This window comes from Danio rerio, chromosome 6 (genome assembly GCF_049306965.1).
Source record: "Danio rerio strain Tuebingen ecotype United States chromosome 6, GRCz12tu, whole genome shotgun sequence".
NCBI classification, from domain to species: Eukaryota; Metazoa; Chordata; class Actinopteri; order Cypriniformes; family Danionidae; genus Danio; species Danio rerio.
In genome coordinates this window covers 30,006,301-30,024,473 of record NC_133181.1, presented here as the reverse complement: position 1 = coordinate 30,024,473, position 18,173 = coordinate 30,006,301, and the positions used below count along the sequence as shown (strand labels likewise).

Below are 18,173 nucleotides of genomic sequence, written 5' to 3'. Positions count from 1 at the left end.
ATGTAATTTCTGTCTTCATGTAATGATGTATTCGCGACTGGGAAAATAACACATGAAGTGGACTGCTGACCATGAGCTGTTAACACAGAGAGGGCGGGCGCATGCCCTACTTAATGATAGACGCGCGCGCGTTTACTTTAGTGAACAGAACCTGCATAGTCTGTGAATAGCAGGTAATAAAGTTGTAAATAACATTCAGTTTGTGGCACAGAGTTATGGATTTGGAGCCGCACAGGAAGTATGAACAGCAATTGGCAGTAAAAATGAAACTGAAAGCGTGCACATCATTTAAATGATCATATAGTATTTTAGAGTTATGATTATGACAAGCATTAAATGTTTTTCTGTCATAGCGAACACAGAGTGTTGCATGAAAATAAACGTGACTGTGTCAGTATAACTACTGTAGCCTAAAAATGTTGAATATAATGCAGGGGAAAATCTGATAATGACAAATGTCTAATAATAATTAAATAAAATTATCTAATAATGTTGTCAATGACAAATGACAGGCATAGGTCTCAAACAAAACACTTCAACATCAGAATTATAAATAGTTGTATTCTGATGTAATTACTTTACTGTGCCTTATTTACCAGGACAAATTAAAAGTCTGTTTAGGTCCATTATTTAAAGTCTATTCAAAATTTAGCATTTTAACCAACAGTAGACCTACACATAATACTATTATTGCTGTTTTACTATATGTTAACAATACCAATAATAATAGCCTGCTCATATTACCCTTTATTTCACATCTACAGAATCGTGAGAAAATTGTGATCTTGATTTTAAAGGGCACATAGTTTACCCCTTTTTTTAAGATTTAATATTAATATTATGGTTCTTCTAAGTGTGCCAGTTTAGGTTCAGTTCAAAACACAGTTCAGATTTTTTTATTATAATGTGTTAAAAGTGTTATTTTGGGGGCGTGTACCTAGCTCACTATTTTAGGGGTGTGTTGCTTCATTAGTTTCGACTTTCGATGTAATGAGGGGGCGGAGCCAAGAGCTCCCTCGCTCTGTGTGTGTTTGGCAACAGACAGAGAGAAGCAAGCAACATGAGTGAGAGGACAAACATTCAGCCGTACATGTACGACTCGGACACAGACCAAGCAGAAGGTTCAAAATCATTTGCGTCTTTGTATAGTCCACACACACTGAATTAACTTTGACTGAGGCCCCGTTTACACTAGTGCGTTTTAGTTTTAAAACGGCGTTGTAGAATGAAAACGATCCACGTCCACACTCGCGTTTTACCCAGCGTTTCTGAACAGCTCTCCGTCCACACCAAAACGCTGAAAACGCACATCACGTGACCACACACACACTCTCGGGCAAGCGCTCCAGCATTTCTACCCAGATGAGAGCTCTGCTTGTCGGACTGCTCATCACGCATCTCCCGCTGGATCTAATCTCACTATATTTGCTAAACGTGATATTTCATTCATGTTGTTGTCTTTATCTAACGACATAGGCCAATTCCCTGACTTTGGTCATTGGAATCTATTAAGATACTTGTTCACGGGTAACATGTTTTGGTTAAGCGCAAAGATAAGTTAATGATTAATCCAGGTACATTGACTGATCGCTTGCCTTTATTTCCTACAATGTATAAACTTATTGTATGTTATACTTTTATAATTATCGATTATTAAAACTGATATTCAGCAAAAGAGAGGGTGCGTTTCCTATTTTCACTGAAATTGAAAGGAGGCAGTTGTTGTAGGCTCCGTTTTGTTATAAATATTCACACAGTGAAGATGACGCTCATAGATGCAGCACGGCGCCTCAACATTTCTGCTGTCTGTTAAGTTGCTAATATTAAAAAGAAAATAGGCAGTTCCTTAAATCATGTTTACGTTTTATTGTTGAGAAAGGGAAACAACGTAGCCAAGGTGATGTGAATGAAGTTATAAAGTACACTGTTTCCTTTGAAGATTTACCCGTGTCCTCGGTATGTTTTCCATATCAAACTGAGAAAGGGGAGACTGCAGCCTTGATCAAACTTGCGAAGTCTTAACTTACAAGAAGAGGATGCAAGACTGAACTGTGTGTGGGCTACCTAATATTGAGGAAAAGCCCCAATTAGATAGGCGAACGTTTGCAGCCCCGCCTCCGTTTTCAGATGTCTCCGTCTTTCCCCATCCACACTGAGACGAAGCAGCAGCGTTTTAGAATGAAAACGGCCTCTCCAGCGTTTTCAAAAAGCTCCGTTTTCTGCGCTCGAGAACTCCGGCGTAGTGTGGACGGATGGCGTAACCGTAGCAAAACTTATGCGTTTTCAAACTAAAACGCACTAGTGTAAACGGGGCCTGAGGCAGCGGATGCGCTGCTCAGAGCCGCGATACGGCACACGGGCGCTTCTGGTGTGCGACCTGCAGGCAAGTTCATTATTTTATTTCCAATGGAGGGATTCCCATGTGAGGCAACGCACTCACACTTTCCAATTGCACCTGGTTGAGATCACAGAGAGCTTCTGTGACCGCGAGAAATGCAAATGGCTGAAGTTTAACATAGACGCAATGAAAAAGTACACTAGTTTGCAAACCTACCTACAAACAAACTAAGTTACAAACAATAATTTCTATTACAGCGATCATGTGGTGAATGTCGATCTTGTGTTGAGCCCAATGAGCCTTACATCTAAAAATAGAGCAAAGGTGTTCCTTTAGTGACATAGCTTTCAATCACACGCTAAAAATGGCAAAAAAGCAAAAAAAAATTTAGCCAGAATCATGCAGCTCTAGGCTAGAGTAGTTATACTGACCCAGTAAACATTTATTTTCATGCTGAACACTCTGTGTTCACTACGAAAGAAAAAAAAAATCAAATGCTTGTCATAATCATTAATCATTAAATTATGTGTACACGCGTTTCACTTTCACTGCCGAGTGCGACTCATGTCATGGCGGCCATCACTTTGAGGAAAGAAAAAAAGAAAAAAAAAAACACATGTGCAAATCATATTTTCCGTGTGGCTCCCATACGATCGCTCTATGCATCAAACTGAACGTTATTTACAACTTTATTACCCGTTTTTCACAGCATATGCAGATTCTGTTCACTAAAGTAGACATCGATGGCAGGCACGCACGTGTCCTTTTGGTAGTAAACAAATGTGTGTCAGCTCATGTGTGATTTTGCGGGCCATGAATACATCCTTACATTAAGACAGAAATTGCATTTTTTGGATGTTGGGTCAAATTGAGATCGCAATCTTTTCTTTTCTTTTTATTGTGCAGCCCTACTGTATGGTAGGATAATTTTTTACATTTCTGACTATTCTGCTCCAGAGATTTTCCATTTTATTTTACCCAGATAATCTGCACAAAACAGAAACATGTAAAGCAAGTGTTAATACATGTTAATACAACTAGGCTAGGCGATATGGGCAAAATATCATATCCCGGTATTTTTAGGAGCAATGACGATAAACGATATATATCCAGTATTTTCCCATAAATGGTTACTTGAGAGTTAAAGCCTTTATTAAAACATTATTAAACATTTTTTGAGCAAAACGTAATTCAAACAAAGGGGTTTCCCTCTCTGTTTACAAATAAACAGCTGCACAAAAAAAAAAAAAAAATTCCCCCAAAATTTTTGATAAATGAAATTCAATACAGGGTTTTCTTTATTTTTCATTTATGCAAGTGGGGCTCGCATGCAACCGAGAAGTGGTCTGTTTCACACAGAATGCGCATGTGTGGCCTCAAACTATATACATGGTTTCCGCTACATTCCTGCTTCCATGGCGGTGCATTACGCCAAAATTCATCCCGCCACGGCAACATTACAGCTTCTCACTCAAAACATTTTATTTTTTTAATAGCGGGTAATAGTCGCACCAAAACGTATTAAAGGGTAGGTGAATTATAATAGCGCAAACTTTTCTGTAACCGTAGTAGAGCTGTGCGTCATTTGTTTAACCCTTTAAGGTGACGTGCTGACTCACTGGCTGACAGGTGTGTGATGCGTGAGGCAAGCAAACACAACGTATAGCTGTTCCACTTTACTTCAAGAGTCAGGCCGCATTAATGCTACTCTGTTTGTCTTTTGGAGACATTCAAAAATATTCCTAACAAATCTAATAAATGCCGGAGACATTCTCGTTACATAACCGCACTAAATCGCACTTAGCAGCGTGAGATCTGCGCACTCTTGAAGCGGCTTATATTTGAGGGGGCGTGCAAGAAGTTGTGCACAAGCAGAGATTCACATGCTCGTAGGCTATTACAAAAATGCGATCAAGACTTCTAATACTGCGCTTATGACATTTGTCATTGAAATAACTCCACAGGTAGTTGGTAAATCGGTGTAAAAAAAGGCCTGCCGCCACAGCTGGAAAAAATCCTAGATGAAACACTGATATCGATATAAAAGATATTGGATAATACCGCATCGCATTGGGGAATCAAATCGATATATCCCCAGAACCCGACATACCACCCAATCCTAATACAACTTATGTTAAAAAAAAGATTAAGTCAAAGGTGAATATAGTGTTCTTTAAAGGTCCTATGTATGAACCGTTTGAAATATGCATTTTTATCCATGTTTGATGTAATCTCAACCAAAACATGAAAAGAGGGTGGGACACGGTAACTCATCCCCCTTTTAAAAAAAACGGTAACACTTTACAATAAGGTTCATTAGTTAATGCATTTACTAACATGAACTAATCATGAACAACACATGTACAGCATTTATTAATCATAATTGAACATTTACTAATGCATTATTAACATGCAAGGCCATGCTTGTTAACATTAGTTAATGCACCATGAGTTAACATTAACTAATAATGAACAACTGTATTTTCATTAACTAACGTTAACTAACATGAACAAATACAGTAGTAAATGTATTGTTCATTGTTTGTTCATGTTAGTAAATGCATTAATAAACATTTACTAATGAACCTTATTGTAAAGTGTGACCAAAAAAACTAATATCGTTTTGTTTCATCACTGCTCTTCCAGTGAAAGTGGTTGAGTGCATCAAATGAAAAACAAATGAGAAGGTCAGATACTAGAGGGCATTTGATTGGTCATGATTTGATGAGAAACTAAAGTATGAGAAGACATGAATAGAACCATTGATCCATTTAGGTGGACGTGACAAACTACAAGCTTTTCAAATCAGTTTTATATCTTCGAACTGCAAATTTTGTCACTGTTTTGGAGCACACTAGACATCCTTAAACTAACATCTAAAAAACTTTATTTTAATTTCATGTGATCTTTAACATTGCTGGTGCCACACTACAAGCCATTAACCCCCAAGCAAACTGAACAAAACTGATTCATACCATACTGTGGCTCCAATACCATGAACCAAACTGAACCACGGCATTGGTGTATCATTACACCACTAGAAGCCAGCAGATTTACTTCAATGCCATACAAAGTGAACTCCCAGATCCGAGAGAGCAGATTGTCATAAAAATGTAAACATGGACATCAAATATAATCATTTACAGCATTCTTGTTAAATTAGCAATCAGATCCTGTCACTATAGAACAAAAAAGAAGAGGTTACTTTCACTGACATGGCTCTCAAGAAGATGGAAAAAAGAAAGGGGAGGAGGACAGATTAAGATCTGCGAAAGAAATTACAGAACTCCAGAAAGCTCAGACAGAGAACGACAGGAAATGACAAGAGCCTAACCGAGAAAACAAACAAAAGCACAGAAAAAAAACAGTAGAGGTTGAAAAAGAAAGAGTACATACTATATACAAACTAGTAAGTCATTTCCAACTCCTAATCTCATATTTTTTTTTCCAAAACATGGCAAATGAAGTTTAGTTTCTACTCAGACACCAAAGAAAATTAATACGCATGCACACACGCAGGCACGCATCCACACATACACACAAACACACCAAATAGACCTACTAAAGATGGTGAATAAATCTCTGACAGTGCCAGCAAAAAAACTAAATGCTACATAAGTACACATGGTTTCCGCTACATTCATTCTTCCATGGCGGGGCAACACACCAAAATGCATCCCGCTTCTCATTCAAAACATTCAGCTATTTTTGTTGTTGTTTGTAATAGTGGGTTATAATTGTACCAAAACTTATTAAAAGGTAAGTGAATTATAACAGTGCAAACTTTTCTGTAGGCGTACTAGTGGTGTGCATTATTTGTTTAACCCTTTGAGGTTACGTGCTGACTGGCTGGCTGACTGACTGACAGGTGCATGATGCGTGAGGCCAGCAAACACAACATAGCTTTCAGTTAAGATGAACACAGTTTCCATAATATTACTTCGTTTATGGATAAAGGTCTATTGTTCTGCATACAATGACTTTATCTAACTGGAGTTTATAGCAGTTTCACTTTAATTCAGGAATCATTCATGCAGCTCTGTAGGTCTTTTGGAGACATTCATAAATATTCCTAGAAAATATAATAATTGTTGGAGACATACTCACAACATAAATGCGCTAAATTGCACTTCAGCAGCATTTTTTGAGAGCGCACAAGAAGATCTGCACTTGAGCAGTGTATATTTGAGAGAGTGTGCAAGAGGTTTTGTGCACGAGCAGAGGAAATCGGTGCGCAAGCAAAAAGATGTGCATGCTCGTATTGCATAAATGCGATCTCGACTTGTTTAATACTGCGCTCACGACATTTCTCCATTTGTCATTGAAATAATGCCATAGGTAGTCTGCCACCACAGCGGGAAAAAAATCCTAGAGGAAACACTGGTACACCATACCAAACACAGGGATAGAATCAGCAAACAATAATATTTTATATGCCTTGATCAAGTTACAAGTATTTTCAATTTTATTCATTTGTTTTTGGTAACATTTCAACAAAAACCTTTTAATTGTTGGCATGCAAGTATGAATAATGATTATGATATAAACAGAGATACAATAGATCATAAGACTCACTCGCTGTCTAAATCACATTATAGCTTATGAGTCATAGGTTGGATCCTTTTTCAGAAAATGCAAAAAATGGGCCAAAACCTACATAGATATACAAGCATTGCTTTGGATGCAGAAAATGAACTGAAACAAATTAGTAAAAGCACAAATAAACACAACTGGATACCTGCAAATTAAGATACAAATTAAATTAGGGGGTGTTTTCAGGTAGGTCTTATCAAGTAGGTCCTACGAAAAAAAATGTAATTAAAAAAATGCATGTCGGGTGTGCATTAGTCATTGTGAGGAAGACATATTAACAGGCACCAGAATGTTCACATTACATTAAATTGGAATGATTATGTCTTTTTTTAACGTTTTTCTTTACCACCAAGGATCAGTATGCTTTTATATTTAGTTTCACTGAAACTTGTCAAGAAACAAAATGACTACCCTGTCTAAATTAACATGATTAATCTGAAGGGGTTTATGCGTAAATATTTCTAACCCAAATGAATAATTTGATAAGGTTTGACCCAAGCTTTCTGCAGTCATGATTGCAGTCACATCATTGTGTGATGGATAATATATGATGGATCAAGACAAAGTGTGTGTGCTGAATGCAAAGTATTATTATAAAAAAAAGTAAAGTTTGAATTAAACAAAAGTGATGTAAAATTATTGTAGTGAGAAACTGTCTTTCTACTGACGCACAGCAAGTTGTAAGTAGCATTTTCGCTTAAACATATTTTTGCACATGTAAGCAAAACACCTGTTTAGCAGAGCTTGCCAAAGAACACTGGTTGAATGCAGAGGCCTGTTAACAAAACAACAACAACAACTGCAAAGCGAACTCAATCCATCACTAAATGGATCATCGCAGACTGCAGACTCAGCATCAACATTGTTCAGGATCATGCCGTCGAGAGAACTATATTGTTACAAGAATACATCAACTGTACAATATAGAAAAAGCTAAAAAAAAAATAAATAATAAAAAAAAAAAACAAGAAAGTGAGTTTGCAGAAGGACCTACCGCTGGGCTTAATGGAGACCACTTGGGTTTATGAGAATAGTCACCATGTCTGAAATTCTGACGTCATTTTGTGTGCATTTGTCCATACAAGCCCAAGACGACATGAAAAACTTAATTCGACACTGGCACGCTGCAGATGCAGGACTGAGTGCACTTTTTATGTATAGAGTAAAGAATTTAACTCTTTTTCACATCTTCTTGCAGATTAACTGAAATTTTGTGATGATTAAATGACTGCTAACTTTGCAATAACCAATATCCTGAACCATGGTATGTGATCTAAAAGGATCTGGATATGTCACACTTTTAGGTGCCATTAACAATAGTGCATTTTAGCTTTAAAGCAACATTTTAGAATGAGAAAACTCCTTGCCCAGACTAGCAGTTTTATTGAGTTTCAGAAAATCTCAGTCCACAGTATTAAGGTTAGTGCAAACTGAATCAGAAATTTGTCCGTAATTTTTTTTGCACATTAAAAAATAAATTCAACCTCACGTTGTGTGAATAGCATTGACACACTGCCTGCGAAACTTTTGTCCATCATAAAAGAATTTGCACCGGGTTTGATTTTTTGCATCCGAAAAAGCACTTTAAGCTTTGTTTTTACAGTTCAGAGCCACCGCACAAGTGAAAAGCTAACTACAGAATGCCGTCATTTGAGCTACAGATAACTTCATGACAAACACACAGTGCATAAAATAAAGACAGAATGTGGCGATCAGTTGAGAAACCCTATGCTGGATTCAGTTACTGGCGCACCTCTCCCCTGCAGCTGCTTGGTGTGTGTGTGTGTGTGTATATGTGTCATTTCATTTGACATACTGCTCATAGACATTATAATAAAAAGCATAGTCTGCTTTCAGTCCATTGCACTTCCACTGATTTTCTGAAATAAACTTAGCATTTCAGGACAATCATAGTGCAGCTCCTTGATAATGAGCTGAACTCTCCATCCTCTATACAATATTGGATGATCGCAATATGCAGCCTATTTCTATTTTTCTACTTTGGAGTAGAAAACTGCTTGAATTGATGATGAATTGAATTGAAATGTTTTGCGTATTTTTGCAATGGATTAATTTTTATGCATCAAAATTTCTGCATAAAAATATGAAAAAATGCATATGAAATTTCAGACTTCAGTGTGCAAAGACGTTTAAACTAAAATGCATGGAGCTTGGAGCATGGATTCAAAATTCACGTTTGCATTTCAGTCTGTCTACACTAAAACAAATCACATTTACAAACTAAAATGGGGTCTTCAGCATTTTCAAGACACTTTTACTAATATGTACACTTCTGGAATTCATATGTACACTTCAGATACTAGTATGCTTCAGGTACTAATATGGATATTAGGTACAAATATGTAAATAAAAAAAAATTACTGCCCAGCAGCATTTTCATATAGATTCATATTTTACCAATCAAATAGTGCTAACTCCAGAAATCACAGATGTTACATCCACAACAGTATATCTGCGGAAGACGATAGGAATTTTAAGCTATGCCACAAGTTTGTACATTCATTTCACCAAAATAAATTCAGCTCTAAAGACAAAACTGAAATCTACATTCATTTCAAGCACCAAAATAAAACCTCTGCATAACCACCACAACCATGAACTTATAAGTCAAGAAATCCTGTGAGTCACAAAACAGGATCTCTGAACCACATCAGAGGTAATCAGACTCCTGTGCGCAACAGCAGACACCTGATTCTCTAATGCACTGGCAGAGAAAAACTATAAGCGGCTGATATCCCTGTGATTAATACATTCAGGGGCTTCTTCTACTTACAATGGCCCCTCAGTATACTTCAGCATATCAAGGTGCTTTTGATTCCAAAATAATGCAAAAAATCATGTTAACATATAAAAGATACATTCTTGCAATACTATGCAACAGAACATTACTTGATATGTCCTTCAGGTGTATTCAGAATAAATGTAATCCGAGTAGGTTTCAGGATCTCAGAATGCACTCAGAGAAAAAAAAAATTGACACAGCAAGAAGGACAGCTAAGGGCAAGTGACATTATGAGATGCACTTTTTTTTTATGAACAGCACATCTCCAGTCCACTTTCCCCTTAAATTTTTATAAAAAGCTCCATTCAACCAAAGACAAATGGCAGAGAACCCTGCATAAAACTACAAGCGACAACAAGCTAATGTGAATAATCTGATATGATCATCAAAGAGTGCAAAATCCTACCATAAAGTTCATCAATCATCACAGAGGAGAGAAGAAATGCAGTGAGCCAGAAAGAAGCTCCCATATCCAGGAGTTCTGTTCTCAAAGCCAGTCGTGACAAAAAATATGCAGGTCAGCTTTACGGAGGATAAAAGAGGTATGAGACTGGAGGGAGGACAATCATATTTCAAACCTGTTCACATTTCAGAAAAGCTCAAATAAACCCACTCAGCGCCATCGCATTTGGATTCTTCAGCGGGCACCAGTTCTGGTTGTTTAATTAATTATAGAAAATATTACTTGCAGTAAACCTTTTTTTAGCAATATATTGGAATTACTGAAATATTGAAAATGTGCACATCATAATATTTGCAATAAATGAGTGATTTAATACAAATACATCTGTCTGCCAACGATTGGCACACCCTGGCCCTGATTACATGTGGTATTCCGATCACAAGTGAACAACGCCAAGGACAGAAGCGAACAGGTTGTTAAGCCTTTTGAGATAGTCCACATCCAAAAAAAGATTTTAATAATTTATTTCACACGGCAACATTCAAGGATGCGATTTAGGGCTCAAAAACATGGTGATTTTGCATATTCTGGGCGATTGGTATTTTTGCCTGATAAATTCCTGATCCTTTGTCTATTTTTTTTTACCTAATTTAATTAATTTAAATTTATTTCAATGTTCTAAAATATTTTTAAATGAATTTTATAAAAACTACAGCACAAATACATGTTGTAAGACATAATACCATGTCCTAGGGCTGCAAATTATTGGAAAAATATAACATTGCGATTAGGGGTGTAACGATTTATCGTTGTACGATTTATTGCGATGCAAAAATGTCACAATATGCATCGTGGCGTTATGACGATTTGATTACGATATGACGTACGTTTTCTCTTATTAGTTGAGCTGTTTGCACGTAGGGTTGTAACGGTATGAGTTTTTCACGGTATGATAATCGTCTAAAACAATACCACGGTTTGACGGTTTTGCGGTATACGGTATGTTACAAATGTTACAAAATAATAGAACAGTGAAGCAAATTTGACTTTTTACAAATAATATATTTTTAGTTACTATAAACAACACCACTCACAATGAACAAATAAAAATAAGAAAATAATAAATAATGTGTCAAAGTCCAAATAAAGTCCAAATAAACATGGTGCAAATCCTCAGTAAAAAATAGATATAAATATTTACTATACTATAAATAGTTACATAACGAAACTAGATTCAATATGGAACATCCTTAGGTTCTATGTGCCAGCATGGATTTGGATGTGGTTGTATGCAATGCAGACAAACAGCTGCATCTTCATTTGCGTCTTTTGAAAACAGCAAGAGCAGCAGTTCGCCTTTGCTGTGTCACTGTTTTGTCATGTTTCTGTGCTGCTGTGCATGCAAAAGTACTTAGTATGAGAATTATTTCATGCAAAACTTTTTTTTTTGCGTTTTATTTAGCCGCGCATAAATGTATGCCTATCTCTCATTTCGTGTTGTTCAAAAAGCTTGGTCCACAAACAAAAGCGAAACCTATGCTTATTGGTTGTGATATAGCGAGTTTGAACCAATCTGGGCATGGAGGAGGGACAATGCATCAATGTATCATGTCTGATTTGTCCGGAGACACAGTGACGAGCGTTTCTTTGTCAAATCAGCGTTGTCAAATGTTGATGACGTAACCGCACTGATTCCGGAGCCTCTGAAAGTCCGCGAATGTTATGTGATACGGCACTGGAAAGCTGAGATTCTCTTCTTTATGCCAATCTTTGAATTGTATGAATCGGATCAGCGGATCAAAAGTTATTAAACATTTAAGAGCAATACTTATTTTTAGCCGCGGGCGGCTGTCTCGGTCTTTAAGGGTTAAAACCGTTGATATGCAATTGTTCATGGTATGATAATCGTGCACGTTCAAATCGTGGTAAACCGTCATACCGGTATATTGTTACAACCCTATTTGCACGTGATCTACGTTCCACCTGCTGTCGGACGTGAGCTCAGATTGCAGCAGCAGTAATGTTAGCAGACCAAGATGAGTGGAGCTGAAATAGAGGATGGCCCATCCTCTCAATATCAGACGTCTGGCAACATTTCGGTTGTACAGTCATTGCTTTAGACTCGTCCGCTTTTTGACACGCATGCTGGGTCAAACATCCTAAGTTTTAAAGTCTTCACAGTGATTTAAATACTTTGCACAGCGACAGGGATACCTCCTAATGGTGTTGAAAGAGTCACATACTGTATTTATAAGGTACAATTCACCCTAAAATATCATTCTGTCTTCATATAATGTTCTCGCCGCAAAATCACACATGACGTGAGCTGACCGTGAGCTGTTACTACAGAGGGCGGACTTTGATAGACGCGCGCGTATGGCAAGCCGTTTTAGCATTTAAACCTTTGTTCTGACTATCCATAAATATATTTTGAGATATCTCTAATTATATTTTGACTAGTCATAATTATAATTCGACTAGTCAGAACGACAATTAGAGATATCTGCAATTACAATCGTACTAGTACGAAATCAGATTGGAGATATCTGCAAATATATTATAATATGACTAGTCATATTCCTCTATTGACTTCCATTAAAAAATATTTGTAGATATATCTAAATGAGTTTTGACTAGTCACAATTGTAATTAGAGATATCTCTAAATGAATTTAATTAAATATGAATTAAATACCTGGAAATGTGGATTTTTTTTTTTTTTTTGCACACACAAAAAACGCAAGTGACCAAGCAAAGCCTTAAGCTCTTACTGTTAAATTCAATTGAATAGAAAGCTTATTTTTTTGCACCTTTACTTAAATTGTTCCTTACTTTTGTCTCTGTCATTTCAATAATATTTTTAAGAAGTTTTTTAATTGTTTTATTTTCCAGAGACAGGCCTGTTTAATTTATTTTCTTAAAGAAGGTTCAGTTTAACAAGTTGAAACAAAAGAAATACATAAAAAATAGTTTACTTGGTAAAATTTGCATTTCAGTTTAATTTTCTATTTTTATTCCAAATATCGTGATACATATCGAATCGTGAACATTATATCATGATACACATCGTATCGTGAGCTGAGTGTATCGTTACACCCCTAATTGCGATAGTTGTTTTTTCTGCAATATTGAGATATGAATACAATTTTACCAAATAGCTTGAACAGCTATTTTTGGGAAAATTTCATTTTAACTGGCTTATGATTATTCTGGTTGTGAATCATGTAGGGTGGGGTGATTAATCGAAAAGTAATAGAAATCAACATTCAGAACCTATAATCACTAAAATTTTTCCAGGTCAATTTTTTCAGTTACTTTCTCTACAAGTCACGTGACCCTGCTCTGTTAAGCCTTTATTTATATGGCCACTTTGCAGCCATGATGATTGGAAGCTATACCAAGAGCTATAGAATGAATATAGAATGCACAGTCATAGATCTTCAAATCACATGCAGATGACAAACTTTCATATGGTTAAATTCTACAAATCTCTCTTTTTTTTTTAATTATGGCTTTTGCGCTAATATAATACCAACATATAAACTAAACATTGCACATTTTGATGCTGAAATATATTGTGCAACAATTTGTGCCTACAGTGTCTGGATGTAATAAGTGTTGATCGGGAATAAACTAAATACAATATCAGTTGTCTATCATTTCATTAGTCAGTGCATAAAGTGCATTGATAAAACATTATCATTTGACCAGAACAGGTGGTTTTATATGATCTTTATTTTTTGTAAATTATTAAAATTGCACTGGCTTTGCAGTATTAAGATCAGAAAAGTGCAATACCTCCCCACAGACTCTGCTTCATCAGAAAAGTGGTTGAAAGTGGACAAAAGGAAGATGTAATGTGCATCTTTTGACCACTTGTGATCAGATCGACAAAAACGTATCTTAGGAGCAAACAGTGTCCCTAAAAAACTTTTAGCACATCAGAAAATGCATCTCTGAAATCAAGCAGAGTATACATGATATTTTATGTCCAAATGATCTGTAACGGTTTTAGTATAGATGCTGTAATACAAAAGTGCAATCCAGCCATGTTAAGAAAGCACTAAGACAGCAATGTAGTAATACCTCCACTCAGTTTCATGTGTTTTTAAATTTTAGTATGTTATTGACATTTTCAGGTTGATAAAAAGCAAAGTGGTGGTAGTATTTACTTTTACTTATTTGCGTTTGTTTACATTGTTAAAATATCTTGTTTTGTTTTATGCAACAGTAAAAGTTGTAGTGATGTTTCCTTTTCCTTGAAATAACACAAACATAGGTTGGATATAATTTCTTTAAAATATATATCGCATATCACATTATTTATGGATATAATTTCTTTAAAATATATATCGCATATCACATTATTTATGGATATAATTTCTTTAAAATATATATCGCATATCACATTATTTATGGATATAATTTCTTTAAAATATATATCGCATATCACATTATTTATGATCTTATTTTCTAAACATAATATGTTCGGCATTTAATTGGCATTGAATTTTAGTGGTTTCTTCAGTAAAACATGACAAAAAGTATGATACGAGGTATTATTTAGCTTAGAAAAAATAATAAAACTGGACACATTCTAACATTTATTGGATTAAAATTCAAAGCTTTTTTTGGCATTAGACATTAAAAATACACACATGGATAAAAACGCCAAATGTTACCGCCAAACATCTCAAACATTTGGCAAAACTAAAGCCGTTACAAATTCAAAGCATTCAAATGTAAAAGGTTTAAGTGGAGCAGCCTGATTTGAAACATTATATTCCATATGGAAACATTCAGAGTTCAAACAAAATGCTCCAACATTTGCATCACATTATATAAATGCCATATATAATTTCTGTTTTATTTTCAGTCTGCTAGAAATTGCTCTTAATTTAGGCTGAAAGGGTAGGCCCTCAAAACAAGTTCAAACCAAGCTGCTCCAAAATGCCCTCATCTCTGATTCCTCTTTCCAGCAGGAAATTGACACTTCAACCCCCAACCCTTTCATTAACTACGCTGTGACATTAGCAATGATAATGAATGTTTATAGGCCCGGTCACAAATACCCAGCAATTAACAACAACCAATGAATCAAAAACCTACACTGAATACAAACATAGCAAGTGTGTCAGGAAAGTTTCACCTTAAAGTGCATAAATTGATTCATTTACTCATTATTACAACACTTCATGTGGTCAATCATAGAAAGAGGACTTCAAATATTCTTCATAAACTGAATGTTCACATTTAAGTAGAAACATTAAGCTATAAACAACCACACACAGTCAAACTGCAAAATGTCAGACACATATAGTCATGTGTTTTCCATTATGACACATGGACACTATCATATTATACACAGTCATTTCTAAGGCCTTGGTGAAAACCTATTGTACACAATTTACCGCATGCCTTCTATGATTGATCATTAACTTTAGATGAAAAGTCCTATAAATATGACTCTAGAAATGAATAAAGATAGAGGCAGATGTGTTTTTGATGTCAAATCTTCAATATGTTAAATCATGTAAACTTGCTAATGACTTTGGTTTTGTTTTAAGTATTATAACCATTCAAGGTGAACATTCAATGAACTGATGCAAGCATCTTTTGGTTAGCTTGGTTATAATTGTTCTAAAAATAGTTTAATACCTTCAGTTTTGAGAAACCGAGTGTCAGTAACTAGTTTTGCATTGAGTTGTTTTGTTTTTTATATATACACATTTTAATATGAAAAAAGTTTAAAAAAATAGTTCTATAACATGAGAGACAACCATAAAATAGTAGTAAATGTTTTAGTTATACTGATATATACAACTCACAGTTAAATTCATTATTTTTAAACAACATCAACAGCACAAAAAAGGCCTGTTTTTGTTGTTTTTCTCGGTTTGTGCCTCTGAATTATATAACTTATTAGAATGTGTTTTATGTTTTGACTAAACATTTAAACTACCTTTAATATTTGGACCAAAAAAACAACACAAATACAGCTTAGTGTTTACTGGACTGGCTTGTTGACACATCAAATGAACCTGAGAAAATATCTACTTTCATCCCTACAGCTTTTCTGTCTAAGACACATCAGACAGAAAGAAAGACTCAAAATCAGCCATCCTCCTGTCTCTTTTGTATATACGTGACATAAACCGTACAAATCACCACATAATTAGGGCTCTAACCAAACAAGCATGAAACTTTGTAGCAACAAGTTTCTACTTCCAGAGCACACAGGCAAGTCTAATCACACAAACTAATTCAAATCGAGTATTCTGTAAATTTCTATGCATATATTGTCATAAGCTTACTCTATTTAGAGGATACGCAGACGCTGCAAATTGTTTGGCCTGTTAAAGCTAACATATGGAGAGCTAACAAACTACAACAACGTTTTAGCAGTTTGTGGCAACACTGTAAACAACTAATGTGTACTTTTCGGCACTAAACTAAGACCTGAGCTGGTGTATAAAGTAGTTATAGGCAATTATGTTTGTTTGACAGGACGACAAAAAAAGTTTTTCTTCAAAGAACAACGCTCTTTGGAAAGCACAGGAATAAAGTGGAGCGAAAAGGAAAAATGTTTACACACCTAGGAGTTTCTTGACCTCTTCCTCGCTCATGAAGATGTTCACATTCGGCCTGTTGTTATTGTTTATGCCTGGTGAATTACTAGGGTTGGCGAGGCATCGGGCCCCTTCGAGCAGCAGGAGGAGAAAGAAACCCACTAGTCTCCACTGTACCGTATGCGGCCAACCCCGGGACACCGCCGACGCCGCGCCTCCAACGGAGCCCCGCGCTGGCAGAAACATCACAGCCCACCGTCGCTTTAAAAAGTCTCTGCGATCGACCAGCGCCACGGAACCTCATCCAAAACTTGAGTTACTTCTTCCCGAGGGCGACATGCTACTGGGTTTTGACGACGGCGCTCTCTGTCGACCCTTCTTCTGCTGTATTGTCCCCTCACCCGCTGCTGATAGCCGTCCAGCTAACTTCTGTTAGCTCGCGCTCAATCTCAGTGAAGGGAGCGCACGGGCGCGAGCGGGACCAGTTGGACGCTGTTAGTAAAAGCGTTGTCTTTTTCCTGAGATAACGTCCCAAGTCTTTATTTACTGAAATTAAAAAAAGTCGGAAGACAAGCCACAAATACTATCCCAAACAAACAGTCCTGAAAAGTGTCCTCCAGCTCTGTCCTTTCATGGTCTTTTTCCACCCCCCCCTCCGCAATCTCAGTTTTCATTGAAGAAAAGGGGGCGGTTGGGAGGGGGTCATTTAAAAGTAGCGCGCGCACGCACAGACGTTACGGGCGCGCTCCTGGGGTGGTGGTGTGTGTTTAATGCAATGATACAGATAGGTGACAGGATTCCTGAATGGCCTACGTCATTACAGGTCTCTTCCTAACCCTTTAAATCTGTTTGAGCAAAAATATTATGTCTAAATTAATAAACTAAAGTTAATCTAAAGGTTTAATTGCTTCCTCCCACTTATGTATTATGCTAAAATCTACAAATGTATGACTGTGCATCAATAAATAGTTTTAAATAGAATCAAAAGGAACTGTAAAAATAAAAAGGTTGACCAGATTAAAAAATACATTATGTCTATTTATTTTAATATTAAATAAGGTCATTTTCAACAGACAATTGGTGAAATTATTAAACCTGTTTGTCTATTTTATTACTTATTTATTGGGGTTTGAATTTGTTGTGGCCATCATGGTGGCATGATCCCCTCACAGCAAGAAGATGCTTGTTCAAGCCCCGGCTTTGTCAGTTGGCATTTCTGGATGAAGTTTGCATGTTCTCCGTATGCATGGGTTTTCACCGGGTGCTTTTGATTCCCCTACAGTCCAAAGACATGCACTATAGGTGAACTAAATAAGCTACAGTAAACGTCGTTTCTGTGTATAGTAGAGTTTGCATGTTCTCCCCGCTTTCGTGTGGGTTTCCTCCCATCATGTCCAAAGACATGTGATACAGCAAAATTGTCTGTAGTGTATGTGTGTGAATGAGAGTGAATGGATGTTTCCCAGTG

The 18,173-nt window shown here is 36.3% G+C and overlaps 1 protein-coding gene across 2 annotated transcripts in view; it reads right to left on the bottom strand.

The window, feature by feature from the left end:
* ryk (receptor like tyrosine kinase) overlaps positions 1–17,350 on the bottom strand; it is a 96,671-nt gene extending 79,321 nt beyond the window's left edge. The window contains exon 1 of one of the 2 annotated variants that reach the window (XM_005165931.6): positions 16,732–17,350. In XM_005165931.6, the coding sequence (XP_005165988.1) occupies positions 16,732–16,951 (220 nt within the window). In that variant the 5' untranslated portion in view covers positions 16,952–17,350. 2 annotated transcript variants of the gene reach the window in all.
* Positions 17,351–18,173: the final 823 nt, after the last annotated feature.